The sequence below is a fragment of the Parus major genome, chromosome 1 (genome assembly GCF_001522545.3).
Source record: "Parus major isolate Abel chromosome 1, Parus_major1.1, whole genome shotgun sequence".
In the NCBI taxonomy this organism is placed as follows: domain Eukaryota; kingdom Metazoa; phylum Chordata; class Aves; order Passeriformes; family Paridae; genus Parus; species Parus major.
Window position 1 is genome coordinate 67041043 of NC_031768.1, and position 23815 is coordinate 67064857.

At 38.5% G+C, this 23815-nt stretch overlaps 1 protein-coding gene across 7 annotated transcripts in view; it reads right to left on the reverse strand.

The window, feature by feature from the left end:
• FRY (FRY microtubule binding protein) overlaps nt 1-23815 on the reverse strand; it is a 219076-nt gene that overhangs the window by 139411 nt on the left and 55850 nt on the right. For 5 of the 7 annotated variants that reach the window (XM_015629499.3, XM_033515303.1, XM_015629489.3 and 2 more), the window contains exon 1: nt 16013-16902. The exons of the other annotated variants lie outside the window; for them this stretch is intronic. In XM_015629499.3, coding sequence (XP_015484985.1) covers nt 16013-16082 — 70 coding nt within the window. In that variant the 5' untranslated portion in view covers nt 16083-16902. Of the gene's footprint in view, nt 1-16012; nt 16903-23815 lie in introns of those variants that run through there. 7 annotated transcript variants of the gene reach the window in all.

The following is a 23815-nucleotide window of genomic DNA, read 5'->3' on the forward strand; positions in this document are numbered from 1 at the left end:
AACAAGGCCACATAGACAGAAGGCAGCTTTCTCTTCCTGGGAAACACTGATGATGAAAAAAGGCCTGAGACCAGGATGACTAATGTGTTGGAAACAGGCTGCTATTCTTGTGACCTGAAGAGCTATGGAGAGCCTTTTCAAGCAGTTTGAAAAAAAGCAAAAGCAGGAAAGCCCTACTGCTTCATTGTCAGTGGCTCTGCAACCACTGCTGGATGCTCAGCCCTGTTCTGGTGTCTGCAGCTTGACAAAAGACGCTGAGCTAGAGAACATTCGGGAAAGGCAAAAAATAGCTCACGACTGCAAAAGTTGCTTTGAAGTTCAGTTTAGTTTGACCACGAGAAAGTTACACCATCATATCCTCTAATGGCAGAAATTTGCACTTATTATTGCTACAATGGCACCTATTTGCAAAACATATTTCATCGCACCTCCTACCCCCAAATGCCTTTTTTAGGCATTCAGGCACATCCGAAGTGTGATTCATTACAATAAATGTATCTAAAACAGCCCATGCAAACTGTACCCCCATACCTCTTCACTGCCTATCAGGAAAACCAGGCTTGATTGTGCAAAATGTAAAATATAAACACTAAGGATGCCTGAAAGTCAGATGAGATGATTTCCACGCCCATTTAGCATGAATATCAGGAATAGAAATTTGCTAAGAGACAGCTTTTTGTTCAGTAACATCATCCAATGTCTGGAATTTTAGACTAGACAAATGCATTAAAGAGGTTAAACACAAAGGGAGGAAAATTAACTGCCAGAATGCTATTAAGTCTGGTGCTGATTCTTCCATTACTGGGAATTTTAAATTATTTCTTTTAAGATGTGCTTTGTCTCAAACAGAAATTAATTCAGAGAAGCCATAAAGCCTGTTCTATGCAGAGCACAGATTGGATGACACAATGTTTTTCTGGTTGTATAATTTATGACTTTTTGAATATACTAGTAGCAAACACAGTTCTGAGAACAATCTCTCATTGGTAAAGCTAGGATATAGATGTTTTAAGAAGGATTCTTCTTTCTCGAATCATGATAATATCAAGAGGCAAAAGTATGAATTCCTATCAGTACTTGATTTCGTTTTGTACATCCAGGTACAAATATAAATTGTATGATCAAAGTTGTAGCTCCTAAAGGGGCAGGAGAGCTCAGAAGAAAAACACATTTCCAGCATTATGCAAATAGGCCAGAAATGTTCTGTTAGAAACATCTGATTCTCACTGTAGAATGACATTAAAACCAGAAGAATACTGACCTAAAAGATCCACAAATAGTTTTACTAATAGATATGTAATCAGAGAATTCAAAGTGAAGAGTGTAGGCAATTTTGCCAACACTGTTCCATAACCTGTGATCTTACCATAAATTCCATTAGTTACAAGCATCAGGTGATGTTATGGGACATCACATCAAAAACAATGACAAGCTTTATTAGCATAATGGGTTATTATTCCCAGATCCATGTGATCAGTACTCCATGGCAACCCAATGATAATGAATGCCTTTGTCAGTAAGAAAGCATGTACAAAACTACACAAAGCATGAACCTCAGGCACCTGAAATGGTACATTAGGCTGTTAACATATTAAGAATTTAAACACCAGCACTGATACTTCTTTCTGTATATACAATGAAATTTTCCCCATGTTGTCAGCCAATCATTGCCTATGTGGGGACGTGGCATTTCCAGGACACTTTCACTCTGGGAAGTTGAGTGCTTAAAATCAGCCTGTGGAACCATAAAAATTACCCAAATGATAAACCACCTGGATAAATCTGGTTTAAATTTGCTGGTCAGTTTACTGGGTAAAGCAGCATCTCATAACAGGATCCACAGTAGCCAATACTTAGATATAGATATTTTTCTTAGATATATCCGACCTCACATCGCTGGGCCACTTCAAATGTTCAAAGCAGAAGAGAGAAGCAGCTCCTCTCCTTTTCAGTTTGGCTATAATTGCTTTTTTGGTAAGAGCATAAGGGCTAAAAAGCTCACCCAGAATGTGACACATTTGGGGTTAAATGCTTAATTAAACTTCAAGGTTTTGAAATCCCATCTCCAGCCTTTAAAAAAACTTCATCTATAATAACTAATACAGTAGTTTTAAAATAAAGTGGTTTTGTTTTGGTTCTTTTTTTTCAATGAAATCAATCTAGTTCCAATTCCACTGATACGAACAGTTAAATACTCTCTACTTTTCCTTGAAAACTCTTAGGACAATATACAGCTTTCTGAAAACGCTATTCAGTATATCTTACTTAAATTACCAATGCAGATACTTATTAGATTTTTATGACACCGTGCCAGTTTTTCTACAGTTTATGGGAAATTGTAGCTATCATTTGAATCCAAAATGTGTATGATTGCACGATTCAAAACAGAAAAAAGAGATTGTAAAAGATTGCCATTGATCACACTGGTTATTTGTGCTTAATGTTCACTGGTCACTTGTGATTAGGAAGTTTAATGACTGAAGATCGTTTTCTGTATTAATTAGAAAGACATAATTTGTTATTTATATTTACACACACACATACATATATATAACAGCAATGTAGTGATTTGAACCTACTAGCCAAATGTTTCAAACTCTGCTCCTTATAAAACAAGTAAACATATTCAAGCCAATAAATGTAAATAATCCCAACCTGAAATGTCTTTTATGGATTTAATATTATAAAACTGAAAATTCTGTAACAAAAAGTCATGCCCTAGGGATATTGTCATAATACAAGCAGAATTTTTAAAATGCATGACATCTCAGTAAGGCTTTTGGAAAGTTTTCTAATTAGGTTGAAATTTGGTGTGGTAGCTGTGCAAATGGTTTTGAAAAGTATTACACACCTCTTTGTACTTAATTGAGAAAAATGCTTTATTAAAATGAGTGGTAGCAAGTTTGAAAGAACTATTTCATTACCTTGCAGGGATAGATTCCTCTATGCAACAAGGAAATTACTGCAGAAATTAGTAATATAATTTATAGTGATGTAGAAACAATGGCAGAGAGTCCTGCTAAGTATCTATTAATATCAAAGCACATGATAAATTTAAATAAATATCTAACTTGCCAGCAGTGTGATGCTTCCATTTTACTCCTTGAAGGACTACTGCTTGTCCTCAAATAAATGAAAAAACCTTACTTGTAAATGCCATTCTCAGAGCTCCATTGTAGCAGTCAGTCACCTGGAATTCCCACTTGGGCAAAACAGAGCTGGGAATTGGCCCAGGAGCAGCTATGCATAGACATGGACCTTCTGTCACTGCAGCTGCAGTGAGAAATCCTATTTCTCCCTTTCCAGTGAAGAGCTGGCCCTTACACCGCAGTTTAAGGATGTAGCCAGTCTTGTTTTTTCATGTTTTAAAAATAAATTCTATCTTGAAAGTAATTTATAGATTCACATGGTTAATAAGTTTCCAGATAGTTACTCCAAATAATCCCTTATTTCACTTGATTTTTTTTTTCTCTTTTTTCATTACTAATACTTACATACTTCAATGTGTATAGGTATACTTAAATGTCACAACATGCTATTTACCCTTCTTCAAATCCCTGACAAGGAGATAAAGTAAAGCTGAGAGTCCATCCCTGCAGTACACAACTGCTTAGCTCAATCTAATGTGATAACAGACCATCCACAAAGATACTTTTAATATTTACAGTGCCTCATGCCAGTTTTTAACACATTGCTCATAAAACCATTATGCTTGAATGTATGCTGAGTGACACAAATATTCCCTAATGCCCAAATACATGGTTTGTTTCTTCATTCAGCTGAGAACTGTCAACAGTGGCCGGATCTATCTGACACCCTCCCCTGGGAGATGCTACTACAGACTAGTTTTTACTATTACCTTAGACATTACCTCCTGTATTGGAAGAGAAGCCCATTAGGAAGTTAGCTGCTACTGCATTACAAGTAATAATAAATAGAATAATAAGCTGAGAAGACATTTCTTGGTACATCTGTGTGCTTTCCACTGTGCTGCATTACCTCATTGGACTCAGGCCTTCAGAAGTGAGGTAATATAGAGGATGTATGATTAATGAACCAACTGTTCCAAATGAACCAACTGTTGACCCAGTTACCTTAACAGCATGCACAAGGCACTTGCTGTTCTCCTCACCTGATAACATTTAACACTTTATGTCCACCCAAGCACTGAGGCAAAGGAAGGCATATCCTGTGCTGGAAGGATGTGTTATAAAGCAAGGATGTAGGATGGAAATCAAGTCTCCTGCACTGCATTCTGCTCTTGGAAGGGGATTTCTCTGTCTCTCACCTCCCCCACCTCCCCAGCTGCTCTCTTCTTACTCCATCTCTACAATGTGGTGTCTCTTCATGTCTGTGTTTTCCCCATTTCAGGCTCCTTGTTCCACTTCTGGACTTCCATGCACTGTTTGCCCATCTAAACATTGCTCATTGCACCCTTTCAGCCCTCTAAACCCCATTCCATTCCTCCTCCCATCCCTATCCCTTCACCCACCCCTCTCCAGCATCCCCTTGGTTCCATCTCCATCCAGGCACTCTCAGTTTCCACTCCCACTGTCTAGGAAAGTATCAGTTCCTCTACTTCTGATTCCTTCCCCATAATGATTCCCCTGCCTCATCTCTTTTCATTCCCACAGGCTCATTGCTGAGCTTTTACTGCAGATTCATTCCCTTCTGCCCTCACTTTCTTTGTGCAGTCACTGTACAGGGGCAGTTGGCTGCCAACAAGAGAATTTCAAACATGAACAAACAACAGGGTTTATTTTGCATTTTATCATTATTAGAGAGGGTAGAACCATTTCAGCAGAAAATTCTAAAATTTACCTACAGGGACATTAAGACTAGAAGTGCTTTAGCCCAAACTGCAAAGCTCAGGAAGAGAGGTGATTTGCATTAAAAAAGTAGGCACCGCAATATACACAAAGTAATTAATTTTATTTTTTTAAAAAAATAATATTCCAACCTCTCTATATTAACAACATTTTAAAGTTCATTGAAAAAATTAATCAAATTATTTCAGACATTTTGGTGGTTATGGAGGTCTGCAGATCCCTATAACACTCACTTGTACCACTGCTATCCCTTACTACTTGAATACATGACAGACAAATGAGTAAAAACAATCAACATTTTTAACTTCACATTCCCTTTGAAAGTATTTTCATCTTCCATGACATTTTTGTTAAAGATTCATCAAGGACATACTGAGACTTTGCTTAATTTACTACAAATCCTGATGACTTCTGTATTACATTCCAACTTCTGATTCCCAGAGAATCAGAAATGCTCTTATCAAACACTCTGACCAGTAAAGAATACATACACTGTTCTGTCCCCTTTTCCTGTCTGTGAACAATAGAACAAAAATCTAAGTAATCACCTCATTTTGATTCAGATGCCACACAGATAAAGGGTGGGGTGAGGTTATTTATTTCAAACATCTGCCTTCATAGAAAAAGAAATACAGCTAAGTAATTTTCTTCTCATTTAAGACATCAGTAGCAACAAATCTGCATGCTGTGGAATTTTAAAACAATCCAATGACATTTCCATATGAAAATTACTACTTACTGTCAATTAAAAATCTCATTATATATATTAGCTGGCTGAGTCACGATTTACGTGTCACTTGGCTACCAAGAATGTGAAGGAAAAAAGTTTCCCGTAGTACAGAAATAGAAGACAGGGCATCATTTCCAGATCTAACACAGGATATGTGTTTCTCAGTTAATTTCTCTGTTTTGATAAGCCCAGGAGTAGCAATAAAGCAATCCTTCCTATTCAAGTAATAATGCTGGAAGAATTTAAGTCTGTAAAGCTTCCAGATGGAAAGCACTATATGAATATTATTATCATGGAGACCACTGCAACCAAGTTATTTGCAGTGGTTTCCCTGCATCTGAATTAATGAATGTCAATTTGCATCTTATGAATGTAGTTTAAAAGAGGCAACACAATGAGTTTTGTGTGCAATCCTCTCAAAGGTGTGACTGAAGCTCGTTTCACAGCTGGGATATTTATGTCACAGCAAGGATTTTCCCGTGTCTAAGAAGGCAGGAGGCTCATGCAGCCGTTTTTCAACATCTGAGATTCCTTCTTCACTGTGAAACAGACTCAATTTGTAAATTCCTGGAAACTTAAGTATATTTAAGAATTCTACCCTTATTCTGAATTGCTCTGAATTTGTTTAAGATGTTCAAAAAAAGGCAGGCAGGCAGACTGAGTAAGTTTTGCTTCCACAGGAAAGCTATCTAAACCCTTTTTGTTTCCACGGTATTAATTAAAAAAAGAATAAACCTCATTATGAAAACATACAACAATGCATTGCTGTGAGTATATGAAGAAACCCACTGCAAACTTCTCAAGGAAGAACTTCAGCAAGAACTCTATCCAGGTAACATTCTGACTAAAAAAAAACCCAAATTAATCCACACATTTAAAGGCATTCATAAACAAAAATCAGAAATGCAGTAAGAAAGATAATTCTGTGTATTGTGTTCAACAAAACTTGTTCAAGGAAAACAGTATCAAAACAAACCAATTTATAAATGGTCATCCTTTGAAGTTTAATTTACTCCACATACAAATTGAGACTCTTCAAAGTTATGGAGAGAGAGGAGATAGCTTGAAATCTGGAAAAAATGTTAGCATAATGATCACCCAATTATAGGATAATTCCTTCAAACCAGTATCTTTGTCAGACTTCTGTGCTGAGCCATGTACTACTTAAGAATTCAAGGGAATATAAATTAGTGTTCCAAAGTCAAGCTTTTCAAAATAAAAATAAAATCATCTGAAACTTCATTATAATAAATAGAATCAAGATCTGATGCGTTCTGTTGATCAGACCTTGTCTGATACTAATCCATCTAATGTCATCACACTTTGGCCATACACAGAGTGTGATTTCCCACCCCCTCACTAAGTAGTGGAAAACAACAGCAGTCTCTCAACTTGTATGCATTAGCACTACATGTAATGACTGAAAATTTCTGAAAGAACAGAAAGTGTTCAGGATAAAGATTGTGTAGCATGTCTCCTAAAAGGGCCTCCCCTTTTTTTATAATGTGTAAAACTTCTCTCCTAAGGCTCCAATCACCTAATTAAACTCTTTATCAGCAACGTATTCCCCTAGAGAAACATGATACTGTCACTATAGTGATCCCACAGTATTTACAAAACAACACCCAGATTTCTCTTCAAACCAATGTCCTGAAAAGAGTCACAAAATCTCTCTTCTGAGACATGACAAAGATGAATCTCTCAGGCACCTCAAATACCAGTTGTATCAGTGATATTATTTATGCACAAACATCTACATATTTTGGGGTGTCTCTATATTTGTGATCTCTCACACAGATGAGGAAGCAAGTGGCATTCAGTAACTCAGTGAAACTACTGCTACTTGGCTGAGAGCAAACTAAGAAGCCAGTGTTTCTCAGATGTGTTTCATTCAGTGGCTTGTTTAAGCAAGCTCCGCTGTCTGCTGTGAAAAGAAAAACTCTGCCATCCCTTGGTTTTGAATGTGACTATAATTGGCAATATATAGAAGATCATAAATATGTAAGGAATTGCCAGGCTTTTCAGTAGTTCCTGTGAAGAAGAGAGTCTGGGCTTTTAAACCCTGAACTTGAAAAAGTCCTACGTTTCCCACTTTGAGATGTGCCATATCAAGTAGAACTCCAGAACCTGGCAGACACAGGCCAGAAAGACCATCCTGCTGAAGAAAGAGGCAGAAGTGTTGCTCAGTACTTCAGTGCACTGTCACTAAATTCCCTGCCTCATTCAGCAATAGGTCCACACTGCCCTTGTTCAGCTTTTTACCACTAAGGAAGCAAGAGCAACTCTCCTTCTTGACTTTGATATTCCTAGCAAAGCCCACCTCCAGCTGCATTTTGAATTTCCAAGCACTGTCCCTGCATGCCCAGGCAATGTCTATAAATTACTTCTTTGCAGCCAAATCACACTTCTGCCTTGGATATATTGTCTTTTTCACAGTGGAGCTCAGCCAAGAGGTCTATGACAAGCCAAGCCAGTCTCCTCATATTCCTGCTTGTTTCCTTAAGCATGGGAAGTCCGTGTTCTTTTTCTTAGAAGATGTTGTCTTAAAAGACCTGTCAGCTTTCCCAAGTTCCTTTGCCTTTTAGAGCTGTCCTTCATGAGATCCCCACGGATAGTTTCTGAAATCTCAAAAACTCAAATCTACTCTCCTTAAGTCTAGAGTCTGTACACAGCCACCCTTTCCCCACTCTTCTCAGGATTTTGAGCTTCAGTCAGGTCTTCATGTTAATGGGTAACATACCCAGTTGCACTTTACCCACTTTGTCCATTATAATTCAAGAAGTTACTTCCAATACTCGCAAGAAATTTTGACTTCTTGGATCCTACTATTTCACACTTGCAGCAAACATCATGAAGTTCAAGTCTCTCATGTGAACCAACATCAACAATTCATTAACTTCCTCAAGTTGTTCAAAGAAGACTTTTGACACTTTCTCACCCTGATCAATGCCCTGTAACATATTCCCACCATCACTCTGTAACACTTCAAGCCATTTGTTCTAATCCTGACCTACAAACTCCACAGCACACTGTCGCCCATCCATCCCATAGAAGAGCTTCAGATCCATAAGGAGTTCCTTCACAAAGACAGCAACTTTTTATTTCCCTGCAGGTCCTCTCTCAAGAGCTTGTATCCATCCATCCATCCATCCATCCATCCATCCATCCATCCATCCATCCATCCATCCATCCATCCATCCATCCATCCATCCCAGCACTTCACCAGTGGGAGCTGTTAACACCCAGCTTGCTCCTGCTGTGACATTGTAACTTGTGACTGCATACAGCACTTGACTTCTTCCTGAAAGTTTTCCAGAACGTATGTATTCGTATACATACATTTAAGGTAGGCATACAACATATTAAAGGCTGTCTCTTCATCTTGTTCTACAGTTCCTGCTACATTTCTCTTATTCCCTTTGCCCTGCATCCTTTGCTTTCCACTCCTGTTCACTGCCACTGAACTGAATTAAGGGTCATAATCCCCCCCTCCACTGTCACCCCTAGTTTCCAGTTCTCCAGTCAGCAAATGTTTTGTCCTGCTTTGTCATACTATTGAACACCTTTCTATCTGCATTCTTAAAAATATAAACCATGCAAGAACTTAAAAAAATCTCACTGATAGAGCTTCTGCCAAGTTTGAACATTATGTTTAGTATTCCTTTTAGCTAGTGCAATAGACAAAGGACTGGATGATTCAGAAGAAAGAATATTTGAGGAGAAGGGATTTTCTTTCCATGGACAATTGATTCTGATCTACTTTAGGTAACTGCAGTGACTGAAAAATTACCGACTCATAAATAACTCAGCTACTTATCTCTGTGAAATTATTCTGCATTCCAAATTTATCATGGAAACAATGGCAACAACTTGACTGCTGATGCTCTGAGAAGAGAGGGATACAAAAGCTAGACTTGTCTCCTTCCTGGAGAAGGAACTATTACCAATATTTAGACGCAGGCACAGGTACAGGAATCACTATTAAAGTAAATATGATTTACCATACAGTTCCACCAGCCTAATAGCAGGAATCAGCCAAAATTGCCTCCCACTCCTAGAAGTGTACACTCATCCCCTTTCTCATGCTGACACCAGCATCTACATAATTTTAGAAAGTTTAGCTTTCAGCATATTACCTGTATGGATAATTAGGGTGGCAGAGAAGCAGTAGGAATATGGGGACATGAGTAAGAGGCTGGGATGAGACTGTCCCTCCCAGACACAGCTACTGCAATGCCATATGTGTCATCCATGGTTTCAACACCCACAGGAATTCAGTCTCTAGGGCTACCAACTCATAGCAAGTGTCTGTAGATTCTGATTGTTTAGATACCCAGGAATGAATACAGAAAATAAAGTGGGGCAAGCACGTGCAACTGTAATTCTGTAGGTGTGGAGCTCGCTTCCTACTGCCTCCAAGGCAATACACTGAAAAGAGTTAAACTGTTAAAGCAATGAGTGTAGAAAATTTTGTAAAAGCAAAAAGTGGAGAAAATACAAAAGGATTGTTAAGATTAAGTTAATATATTAATATAATAGCTCATATTCTCCAGTATTAAATTTTAAATACTATTGTACATTTTATACTCCTAAGGTATCCTGTTTATCACTTTCCTTATACCTATATATACTCCCTTTTTCATAATTATTGTTTCTATATTTATATAGACATATAAAAATAAAAGATACCACGGCTTATTCAATGGCGTAATATGAATAGAGGAAACAAAAGAATCACTAGTTCTTTCCCTGATCCTTTTGAATAATAACTAGGAGTACAAGGAAAAAACCAAACTGCTGGTATTTTGACAGCATCAAGGATATCACAAATTAATCACTCAAAGTAACTACATATACTATAACAGAATAGTTTTGTTTTTATCACAAGTAAAATAATTACAACCTTTATGGAATATCTACCAGTAATTAACAAAGCTTGGTCTCCAGATCATCTTACATTTTGGTGTTTTGAAGTTTTACCACAAAAATTTATGTACTATATTGCAGTCAAAGCGTTTGGAGATTTTTACTGCAGTAATTGAAACTTTTTAATGACAAGTAAACTCATTCTACAAATCAACTGACTCTTGCAATAAAGCGTTTATGATTTTTCTCATCCTTTTTTCCCTCCCAGTATGGTAGAAACACTTCTGGAATGTCCTCGACAGAGCAGCAAACATCAAAATAAACAAAAAATCCTGTTTTAAAGAGTTCTCATGTTTCCAAAGTAATAAAACTTTCTCTTACTTCTGAGAGGAACCATGTCAAAATGCAAGTTCTAAAATGGGTACTAGCAGAACATAAACAGCCTAAACATTGTGGTTTACTGCCTTTCCCTTCGGATCAGACCAAATACGAAGGAAGTTCCTGGAAGATACCAGTCACCGTTATCAAACAAGACACTTTACTGCTGACAATCACAGACTACTTAGAGCTGAAGAATACACTCAGCACCCTCCCTTCAGCCTCAATGGACAGAGCAATCAATCCCCTTCAGGTAGCACAACAGCTTGAATTAATAGCATCCCTTGTCCCAGGCAGGCTCAGATGCCAAGACACCAGCAGATGCTAAGCCCTTGTGCCCAGGGCTCCCCATGGGCTGTGGAAGGGCCAGCTCTCTGCAGTGGCATCGGGGTGAGACCTCAGGAGCCAGCAGGACACACTGGTCCCAGTTTCTCTGTCTGCTCACCACAGCATTGGCCCCAGCTGCTTCAGGCAAGAACTGACCCTCTCCCTGCGGGGTGAGTTCGCAGCACATCAGCTTCTGGAATCAGGTTATTTGGGCCTGCAAGAGTACAGATGCCAGAGAAAGAGAAAGGGGAAGGAAGGATAGGTTCTCCTTGCTCAGCGTTTGTCTAAGTTTGCTCTGGGAAATACAGAGGAGCTTCTTTCCTTGATTGGTATCCTGCTACAAATCTCTGACAGCACGGTGTGCTCAGTGTATTCAGCCTTAAACATGTCTGTGTTTGACTGCAGACAAGGGAAACCTACAAAACAGCTATTATCATCCTCATGCAAAATAAAATCTTTCTAGGAGATCAAACAAGCATATCATAGACTTGGACATAACAGAGACTTTCAGCTAAGAAAGTGCCTGTGGCCTTCCCTTTTCTCTTGCTCAGTGACACAGGAGCTCATGAATATTCTCTGTAAAAAGGCTGAGTTTTATTGCCTTGTGTATTACATTCATTTAATGAAGGGCTAAATGTTCTTCACTAATTTCTTTTCCTAACATGGTAGAAACATATCTTCAAGACAAGAAGAGAACACAGATGACCACATGGCAGCTAGCAACCCTCCAGGCTTCACATCAGCCACTGGGAAGTCTCTGATGCCTGATACTCTTCTGACCACAGAACCTGGTTTGATGCCAGCCCTGTGTTTGGCTCAGTACGTGACCAGCAAGCTGCAGAGGAGCCAGAGATCCTACTGGGAGTGCTGTGGGATGTGAACTGATGTGGGTGTCTGTGTGGTCCCAGGCCTGGGCTGTCTCTGATGTTACCAGCCCTTGTAAACAAGAAGTAGCTTTTGACAGCTGCTACAGGGACTGGGCACACAGGGGCACAGAGAAAGAGAACACTGGGCAGCAGGGAGGACTGAGCAATGGGGCTTTGTACAGCACAAAGGGGAAGAGGGTGGTGACATGAGGATTTTGATGACTATGTTGGCAACTGTAGAAGGCGGCAAGGAAGTATGGCCATGGGAAAGAGACCTGAAGCCCTGACACTAGAAAAGTCCTTATTCTGAGTCCACATTAAACACAAGTCCACAGAAAACACCCTTGCTATTCAAAGGTCAATAAACAAGCACTGCAATCTTTAAAATCAGGCCATATAGATAACTGTTCTATGAGAAGTGCTAGATATATTTCCTATCCAAAATACGCAATTTCATTTCGTTACACAGAAAGAAACTTTAAAACCTATCTCTAGTAACTGTGAGACAAAGAAATGCAGCTTCTACAAGCCCACACAGGAGCTGACTAGTAAGAGCAGGAGTAAGCCATCTACCTGTGCCATTTAGATTCTTCTACAGAATCCTTTCCTTCAATAAACTTAATTGCTGATCAGATCTAGGAACTGCAAAAGATAGAATTTATTATATTTCTGCTGTTTATAGTGATGGTACTCTAGGTCCTCATAGCTAGATTTCCAAATTTATGTTCAGATATTTTTTAAACTATGAATTTCAAAAAGTCATTTGGAAACTAAATTCAGAATAAATCTATCTTATTCATTCAAAAAAGTAAAAAAAAAGGAAAAAATCTAAGGAAAGATCAGGCTTCAAATACTTAACATTTGTATTCATGTATTACGCCTTGAATAAATGACAAATATTTATTTACAAAAATGCATTTTGCAGTATTTCCATAACAAATCTGAGGAAAAGACTCTTAATTGTCCTAGTTTTGGTAAGCCCTATTTTTTTCTTTTCAGCTTATTGACCTCAGTGGGCCAAATGAGCACCACTCATTGTGTGGAGGCATAGCCATTTTAGCAGTACTTTCAAATAGAAGTAATGCAAACAATTAATGCAATTGCTGACTAATGCAGCACTGATCAAAAACACTCAAATATTTAAGAATATATAAGAACACACATGAGATGGTAAAAAAAGCCCCTTAAATTATTATTTTCCAACCAGACAATCCCAGTTCTGATTCCATCTCCAACACAATACAGGAATGTTTTCCAGACAGAACAACGTGCACGGTATCTTATGGACACACGCAAAGCAAAACTCTGTCTTCGGAACTGCACAAAGGTGTATTTTGAGATCTCTCCGTCTGATGGGATGATTCGAAGGCCAGACTGTGACTTGGCTTTTTTATCCCCCAGGAAGGAGAGCGCAGGCTCCCTGAGAACACACCACGGGCTATATCAGACTGGATCATCCTGACCGCAGCAGTTCAAGTGAGCAGGCCCCATTGTCCATAAATTACCTGCCTCCTTAGCTGGGTGATGGACATGCAAGTGGCATGCTAGGTGAACACCTCAGCAAGTGCTGTGTGACACTGAACTGAAATCCTGCCTGGCATGTCATGAATGCTAGTTTGTTAAACTCCTTAGATAGCAAAATCAGGGAAAAATGTAATTTCAAGTAGAATAATAGAGTATATTTCATGGTGTGGGCATCAGACATGGATGGCAATCTGCTAGAATATTCTCTGTGTAAGCCAAAACACAAGTCAATGGCAAGACCTGGTTTTGGTGGGACTAAAAAGCCCAGGAAGGATAAATGCTGTTTAAACTAATGTTTTAAACTGCTAGTTTGCAGAAACATACATGGACAGCACCTCTACACTGTTAACATTGCAGCAAAATATACACGGTAAGAACCAAAGTTATTCTTCTTTTAAAAATGTATGTTAGACCTCTTGCTGCTAAGTGAATGCCCCAGCATAATTTACAGCATACTTCTGGTCTTGGGTGTGCAGGCACAGCACCTATTCTCTGAAAAACATGCTCCTGTGCATGCATGTGCAGGCTTCCCAGCAGTTTCTCAAGCAAGGGAAGTGTTTTCCTCTGCTCCACCCATCACATAGCAGAGCTGAAGAAAGACCTAGGTTTTTTTAACTCCCTACTCTCTTCTTATCAAATCGTTTGTTTTTCAGCTAGAAAGGATACATTCAGATTTATTAATATACACTCGCAGTATGAAAGAAAAAAAACCCAATTGGCAACAAGTTTAAAGCAACCTGGGTTCATTTATTCTATTTCCTCTTACTGTTTCTTTATATACAGTAGAAGGGGTGTTTATCCACTAAAAGAATGTCAGAAATACCAATTATTCATATATTGTTTCCATTTCCCTAAACTAGAACTTAAGGATTTCTAATTTCAGACTAGAAATACCTTTCCTATATTGAAATACTTCAATATACTTCAAGATAAAGAAAAAAGGAAAAAACACCACTTATATTTAATTCTATAACGTAGTTGGTTTTATATTCTTAAGTGCTGGTTTTACTTCAAGTTACAGTAGGCTATTACAAAATTAATGCCAGAACTGATTTCATTTCTGCACCATAAACTGACTTGTTTTTCTTCTGTCATAAGCTGTGCCTAGCTTGTTATAAAATATGTGCTGTCACACTTTAGTTCTCAGTATTTGATTAATATTAGTCCAGGAAGGTAACTGAATCACAAAATTCTCTCCTAGTCCTTGTGGGATCACTTATTTGAATGAATATACACTAAATATTTTTGTAGGAGGGCAGATAAGCAATGCTGTTTAGGTAATACTATTATTCCCTAGTGGCTTCACACTTGTGGTAGAAAAACAGATTCAAACAAGCACTACAGTGTTACTGAGGTTACAAATGACCTGGAAAAATACAGTTTCTATGGATATCATTTAATGAATACAAGACTTGCATATCACACATCTAATAAAGTGTTTTGTTTATTTCTTTGCATATATAAGGTACTTCCTCTGTATTGAGCAGATCTTGCAATTCTTTTATACCACAGAATTTTTAAATACTAGTCTTCTATGCAGACATTATTAAATAATAGATAGTAGGATGATCACAACATTATTTCACACATAGCCAAGTTGGATTTTTCCAGAGACATTGTGTTCTATCTCTTAAAAACATTAAAATACGGAGATTCAGCACTGTTAACAAAAGCTTCTACAGAGAAGGAATATACTGTTCATGTACTTTAACTTGCAAAGCAAAATTCTGCCAGTGTTATCTCACCACCTTACCTAAATCTGAATATACTTCCAAGCAATAAATTTTATTCAGACATCTTCATTACATAATATTGCTAAAACATCTATAGAGTAATTGATTTTCAAAAGCAATGGAAATCAGGAACAGCAATACTGAAAAGACTAAGGCAGACTAAAATGCTATTTGTTTACATTCTGCAAAACCCAGCCTGGATCAGATAAACAGATGGATTCTTTCTGGCTGGAAATATTGCATAAGACTCTGAAATTAAGCATAGAGGGTGGGAAGTGCAGCTATAAGCAACTGATGTTTTGCTTCCCATCACACCAAAATGACTTTCAGACCTGAAGTAGAATAATTATATTTTGTCCTCGGTGCACAATTAACAAAAACCAACTTCTGAGCAATGCCACACCCTTGTGATTAAACATAATTTAAAACAATATTTAGACAAAGTCTGAACAAATCAAACAAACATGTAGGCAGGAAATGCTTTTTGGAATGCACTCCCTGCAATGTAGTGTTAGACCCAGAAAGCAGCCTAACTTCAGAATTCAATCAAGCAAAATCTGGTATAATCTCATTACAGCCTTTGCAGTTAATGAAACCTATTTAAATCCCTGACATTTTGATTTTTAGAGCTGACAAAAGCAAAAATTACTTGGTCTATATAACACAAACATACAGAAAGGTAAGATTCTATCCTTTAGGTTATCCTAGCTATTTACCAAGCAATGCGTAATATAAAAAGATTACTCTTCTGCTACTCACTATTGCTCCAGGATTTCAGTAAATATTTGATACTGATTTCAAAGAAGCCTGAATCCTGCTGGCTAGCCATGTCTGCAGCATACAAAGAGGCTTCTATAATTCTGAGCAGCTGAAGTGGCAGGTACTATGTATGTAGATGTGACTGTCACCAGTCAGTGATGTAAACGAGGGGTCAGAGGAGGAAATGAAGTCTCCGCAGATCCACTTCTTCCGTTCATGGTAGGTAAGCTCATTAAAAAAAAAAAATAAAAAAAGCTCAACAACAACAACAAAAGCACACCGTGAGATTTTTGTCCTTTGCTTTTCCTTCGGGGCTTGTTCTTAATTCAATGTGAAGAGTATTTTATTCCCTCACCCCCTCAGGACTCAGTATTTTCATTTATTCCATTCCGCAACCGGGCAAATTTCTTCTGGTCGCTTAAGGCATATGGAGCACCACAGCACTTGTTCCATAGGCACAGTTAGAGTACCTTCCCGAAGGGTGTCTGAGCCGTGCTTTTAATAAGGCGCAGTCTGCCTGTCTGAAGCTGTTTTCCCATCAGAAGCCGCCAGCCCGAGCAAACGCGCCTCCTCTCGCGAACCGAGGATCAACTCCAAGCCCCACTGAAAGCGTCTCTTCTGCAGCTGCAGGAATCTCACACGTACTGCTCAGCTTTAGGGGGAAAAAAGGCACCCTCTAATGAACATCCTCTGCCTGCTCTGGTCAGCTGCTCTCCTTCCGCCTGTTTCCAAGAAGAGCACGCTGAACTACACACAACTGCATCATGCTGCGGTAAAGCGGAGCTGCACCCATATATCTGATTGCAGTGACGCTGGCAAGGAAAAAAGGCTCTCCCTCAGCCCAGTTGCACAAGAGAAGCGCTTTCAGAGCACTGAACCCACGGCATTCAGACTGGCTGCTTCTGCTTTTCTTTCACTGCTATAGAAAAACGTGTTGACATTTTTTTCCTGACACTTTTTCCGCCCCCCCCCCCACCCCTTAACAAAGATGAGAGACAGCAAGCTGAATCCATAATGGCAAATAAGCCAGAGAGCTCACTGCTTTGGATTCACCTCTGAAAGAGCCACAGAAAACTCAGTTTCATATAATTTTTATCTTGAATAATGGTTTCTAAAAAGGAACTGAATTCACGTAAGAAAAATGAGGCAGAAGCAATTCACTGCTTGTTAATCTCTGTGTTTTCTACAAAATACTTAATTGCTAGGTACAATTTCCATCTTCCTAAGGTTTTATTTCATATAATCACACTACATCACTATGCATATTTTAATGGTAATGAAGAAAAATAAGAATCGGTTTCCAAAGTACTTTTTGTTTCACATATTCTTGGTATCACCCCTCCAGATATTATTTCGTGGGAATAACAGTACTTTTTTTTTCTCATTCAGTGAAATAAATTTCCTGCAGCATTTCATAATTATAGTATCTGAGACAAAATAGAGCTTGTCTGCTGCTGATCCTTCTAATAACTTTGTCAGCAATTATATTTGCACGTTACATTTAGTTTCAGTATGCGGAATATTTAATGTTTGGATTGGAAACTGAGGAACACACGGGTCACTGAGACCAAGCTCCTGTGGCTCTCTCTGAAAATATGCTAAATGTCTTCTGCAAACATACCTCATCTAGAGATAAGGTTTTGTGTCCTCAGTAATGACAGGCTGTTGTTTAAACTCACTTTGTAAACCTTCTTTCAGTTCCTGAAAGAACTCCACACAAAACTTGTTTGTACCTTTCATGGCCATGAACAGCCAGAAATGTTCAGAGTATCTCAGGTTTGATCTCCCCAGCCATGTCAATGAGAGCTGATCAGCTCTTCCTCTCTGTGCTGTTAATTATCATCCCATTGCTGTCACTCTGCATCCCCAATTTATATTGAGACCCTGCTGTCCCATTTGTACACCTCCTCCCCTACCCCTCCACTGACAAAGCCTCCTCTTTGTGTCATCCTGTTTTAGCCAGCACAATGAAGTGTTTTACAATTAAAGTGAAATTTAACACCAAATAAGGGAAGTTCCAAGATCTAGGACTGATGACTTCCTACCATCCCACTAATTGATTTTTCATCAGACAGAATGCCAAGTAGGTTTGGAAGTCCTTATACACTCTCACAAATACTGCATTAATTCCTATATTCAAGGATTTAAATAATAATTTGCCCTGTGGTGCTATATCACATGCTTTTCTGGAGATGACTGATACATTAATTTTATTGCAACTCTCTTGTTGAAAATAAAAACAGGAGGTTAATTTGCAAGTAGTTGTGTTTCCTAAATCTGGATTAGATTTTGTCCAATTTTAAATCAAATCCACACCTTTAAAAATAATCTCCCACCAAATTTTGTTTCAGTCTTGACTATCAAGCAGTCTCTCTGTTGATGCAGATCGTTTTCCCCCCAACAAATCTGTGGTTTATATTTAGAGGGCAGAACCTCCCTTTAGATATGCTCCACAAAAATGTTATTACCCGAGCTGCAACATCATGCCTGCTCTTCCTTGAGTGAATGGGAAGTCACCTGGTTTTTCTAATGTGAATTTGAAGATTTTTGATGATGTTTTTTACACATCACAATAGATTTTTCTTGTTTGTTTTGCATTACTCCTCCTACCCCTGTTCTTCTATAAGGCAAAGTGCAAACTAAAGGCAAAAGCATTCACGTAGTTAGTGGTCAAATCTTCTTACTCCACCTCTCAACCTCACTGGATACTGGACTCTTTAAAAGTCAATGTTCTTGTTTTGAAGTTTTAAAGGAGTGAGGATGTTTAACAGTTTGCTTTTTATTCCTTCACTGAGTTTTACTCAGCTCATCTTTTGTCATCTTTTGACTGCTGCTGTCAGGAGAACACCAGCTGACATGACTGACCTGTTAGCTCCATGGGATGCTCCTGCGGGTCCCATGTGTCCCTCACAGGCAGAATGAAAAGTTCAAGGTTTTGTTGGTTGGTTGGTTTTGGTGCTTTCAAGTAAAAGAAATTTCAGACATCCCACACAGGCAGTTTTCTTAACTGCCACTATCCAGCCCCTTTTTATTTCTCAAGTTTGTATTTTCAATATGCAGATCTGTACTTGCTTACTTTGAGTCCGCTTGTATGAACAGGATCCAGTAAATGTTCCTGCCACTTGGTCTTCACCAGTTATTAAGTCTAACCAGTCTAACAGTTTTTTCTTGACTTTGTGGTCATTTGGTGAAGAAATAAATGGATACATACAAGGACACCTGGATGTGCTTCCTTGTGGAGTACCATAAAAAAGGCTACAGCTACATTCAGCTGTCTGGCTGGAGCGGCAGAACCCCTTTTTCTCTGACTTTCTCCAAAGTGATATGGAGCCAAAGTAATCCACTTCCATGTATAGTAGCTCTTTTAAAAGCACTGCATCACAACATTACTGCAGAATCTCACTGCTCTCACCATTTAGTATTCTTTCTGAAGAACATGTCTACCTATTGTGTGCTTCCACTGACAGTAGGATGCTGTACTAAAATAATGAATATATTGTGAAAAAGCATATTAAGGAAAAATGCCACCACTTTTAAGAGTCTATATTTTTGGCATGATATGAATGAGTTCATACAGAATGGCAGTTGTTAAGATTTACTTCAGGTTTGATACTCCTCCATTATTGGTTCTGTTTTCAAAAGCATCACCCATAACATAAATGCCTCAGAATTTAACTTTTGTTCTAACAGCTTCTTTAAAATTTAAATTAATTTATAATCACCAATATAATCACCAATTTATAATCAATTAAAATCTTATTTATTTCTATCATTGGTCATAAAATATTTTTTACTAAATTAATTTTAAATATCTGCAAGTCTAAATTTGCAAGTAAGACATCTTCCATACATATAAAGATTTTACTCATATTTTGGAAACACTCCTAAAACAGGAACAACACGATGAAATGGCAGAAATATCAGCACTCTAATTTGGTGTTCTGAACTTATTTTTGGTAGGCTCACAAGACTACAAAATTTTGAAGTTACGTAGCTTCCACTTTCGTTTTTGTTTACTTTGTGATATTTAAATTTAATTACATATCCTGGACTGTGAAAGATAGACAGGCGTGAGCATATAAAATCTGTCAGTGGAAGTAAATTGTCTGATGAGGACTATTACAGACATATATTTACAAGTACTGTGGGTTCCTTCTTTATGATGTTACTACATGGGAATTGACAATAACAGTCACTTTTTTTTTTTTCACCATACGAAACCATAGATTCAAAATGTAAGGCTTTTCATGTGTCTGCCACAACAATTACCTGCTGTTTACCATAAGTTTAACCATTGTTTAAACTATAAACATTTGTGTTTAATTCACACTCCACTTTGTGACACTGAGCACCTTCTGTTCTCTCACTGTTTTCTGAGATCAGAGGTAACAAATATCCAGGAACCTTGGTTGCCTGAATAATACGCTTCTCAGTCTGAGCAGAGTCTGGAGCTGTGGCGTTTCCATGCCTCAGCTTTGGGAAAAAGAAGCTGGGAGATGCTGTTCACCAACATGGTCAGAAGTGCTTTTGTGAGCAGAATGCTGCATGAACAGCTATTGTCACTGCAAAACATCTGAAAAACAGATTTCCAAAGTTTTCACTCAGTGAAGGAACAAGAATAACAAAACCACATACTGCTGGAGGTATTCACAATATCTATCTTGAGGAATCCAGCTCAGATGCCTACACTGGGAGGTGAGTGCCTTCAGCATGACACAATAGTTCCAAAGAGTTCCAGTAAAGAGCACAATTATTGTTCAAAGCAGCCTGTTTCTCCTCACTGTATACATGATACTTAGAGTAACTACTTTTGTAAACTGGATTTTTAGATTCTTAATATTTAGTAGCATAGGTACCAATTTTGTTTACAGTTTCAGTGACTACTGTTTATTACAGTCATTCAGGAAGTTTAGTCCTCTATGTTTTCAGCAATGCTTGCAGGAATCCTTAAAAAAGCACAAGGAGATTTGAATATAGCACAGTCTTGCACAATCTTCGAGGGCTCATTTTAGCTTGGTATGAAAGGGGCTATGTGGATTTTGCAATCTTAACTCTTCAGAATCTGAGGCTAAATGCGAAGAGCAGCCGAAAGCCTTAAAGGGATGACAACAGTAACAAAGCAAATATAGATTCAAATTTTGTCTTTCAAGAAGTGATGTGGACACATCTCAAAGCCAAAAGTAGCTCTGCTGACCTACTGAAGAAATAACGTGCTTTAATATGATTATGATGATTATTTTTTATCGCTTAATATACCTTTTCCTCCTTTTTTCAGTCAAATTCTATGTCCTTTAAGCCAAGTAATATTGTATGTTGAATTACATCTGTGTCTCTGATTTTCACCATCAGATTGGATTCACACTGGTAATACAGTTTGTACAAAATTTTGGCTGTCTGGAGTTTTTCACCTTAGGAATAAGTAAGGGCTGCTTATTAGCATCTTTATGGTTTTCATACAGTCTACTCCTCTTAGGCAAAATAGAGCAACCCTACAAAGAGTGTTTCCCAGATTTATTTGATTCCAGTGCAGAACACACCTAATAGAGGAAAACAATAAGGATATTCTCATGTCCTGGGATGCATTGCATTCATGATTCCACATTCCCTTCTCTGGGAGCCTCTTTCTGCCCTGCTCTTGAAAGACTGTGCTAGCTTTCAGACGGATGCTGGTCATAGCTCAGTGGTATTCCAGTGCCTAAATATAGGTGTCTGGCATGATTATAGATACCCTAAGGTATGGGAGCTATTCACAGAGACTGGCAGATATGACATAACACATACATTAGATCCACAGCTTTAATGTCCTCTGCTGAAGCAAAGATCAAAACTGTAGTATCTAAATCAACCAAATCTTATGTACTACGATGTCCCGTGTAATAACAATGTAAAACAAACATCTTGCTATGACCCAAATTAAAAATACAGAGTGACAGATAGCACTCCACAAAATAAAATTCCATCAAGGAAATCTCATTTAATATGATAACCTCTAAATAAAGTAATCCTTCTTAGTGTATGTCTCATTAGTTCTGCTGCACCATTTTGTTATGCCTCCTGCTTGTAAGTGACTGCTCAGCTATTGCCACCTAGTGATGAGAACCAAAACAGGCAGAAACAAGAGAACGGTAAATGATGCATAAGGAGTTCATGTTTACATCATAAACTGTGCCAAAATGGAAGACAGCAGCATTGAAATGAAGCACATGCTTGTATTTTTGAAGCAAGGGCATCAGGAAGCTTGGGTACAGCTCTACAAAATACTTGAATATGAACCCATTGAATGGTATTTAATAGAAAAAAATAACATATTTTTATAGATACATTATAAATTCACACAATACCCAGCTCTCATCCTCAGCTTGTTTAATGAATTCATTGGAGTAATTAAATATGTTTTAAGTAGTTTATGCCTAATCTATAAAAAACAAATGATAACTAGGCAATTTGCAGAGAATTAATTGGTTAATGTTGGAATTATGCCTTCAAGATTCAAAGTACCATTATTCTTCCTGTGAATTTTCTTTGGAGCTGTCAAACTGACACATCCTCTTAGGACTCTTGTCATTCACCTCTGAGTTTCTCCCTAGCTCAACAGTGTCTGGAGGCATTGGCCAACCTGGAACAAATTTTGTTTGCCTGGACTTACCGTACACGTGCTAAAAACACACCATCCTGAAAGCCATTAGGAAATCTGCACCACTACCACTGGGGCATGGACTCGGGCAGCACTGATGCAAGAAATACTGCTGTGCATGTCAAGATGCAGCCTGTGTCCCACAAGCAGAGACTACAGACATCAGCAGGCACAAAGAATAACACAAGCAGTATTTTCTTCCTGCTCTTCACCTGAAGTTTCCAGGAACCATCCCTAAACAAGCTGTTTTCCATTACTGAAATCCTATAAACTTCTTCCCTTCTCAGTTTTGTAACAAACCCTTACCTGTATTTTAGAAACAAGGTTATATATCATACTCTCCAAACATCCTAGCATGAGGTGTCAGAACTTCCTCATAGCAGGAGATTTCCAAACCACCAGTGAAGTTGACTCCGATTCTGGGTGCTTGTTTCAGAGATGAGATGGAGTAACTGAACCCCACTCACACAAAGTATAATTTGTATTTGCTAATTTACTCACAAGAGATTGGTACCAGGTCTAGGACAGAGGGAATCCAGACTTTGTGGCTGCCCCTCTTTTTCTCAAGTTGTTACACATATTTCCTCATTACACAATGCATAGACTAAACCGCCAAATACTACAAAATTTAGTGCCATAAGAAGTAGTAAACTCCCTTTTCCACTTCCCTTCTGTCACAAAGCTGTATGTCTTCTACCCTCCAGGAAACTCTGTGGGAGGCCAGAGAGGTGGAATCAGGAAGGGGAAGGGCTGGAGCATGTGCATTGCTAGATATTCAGTCCTGGAATGGCTTGGGTTGGATGGGACCTTTAAAGTTTGACTATGCCAAACCCCTGCCATGGGCAGGGACACCTTCCATTACATGCATTGTTCAAAGCAACCTGTTTGTTCCTACAGGGTCTCTAGGGATGGCTCACAATTACTGCACGTTATTGCAGCTGAGATCATAAGAGCTCTTGGCTTTGTTTCTCCTCATTCTTGTGCTCAAGAAATACCAAATGTCGTGTGCTCAGACACACCCTGAGATTCCAAGCACAGTTTTCCCCCTGTTCTGCCAGGGCCATGAAGCTGGGGAAAACTCCCCTTTCCCTTTCCTCTCCAGGCATGGAACCTGCCTTGGGAAAGGAAAAGGTCCCACCTTTTCAGAGAGGTGCCCAAGATGTGACGGA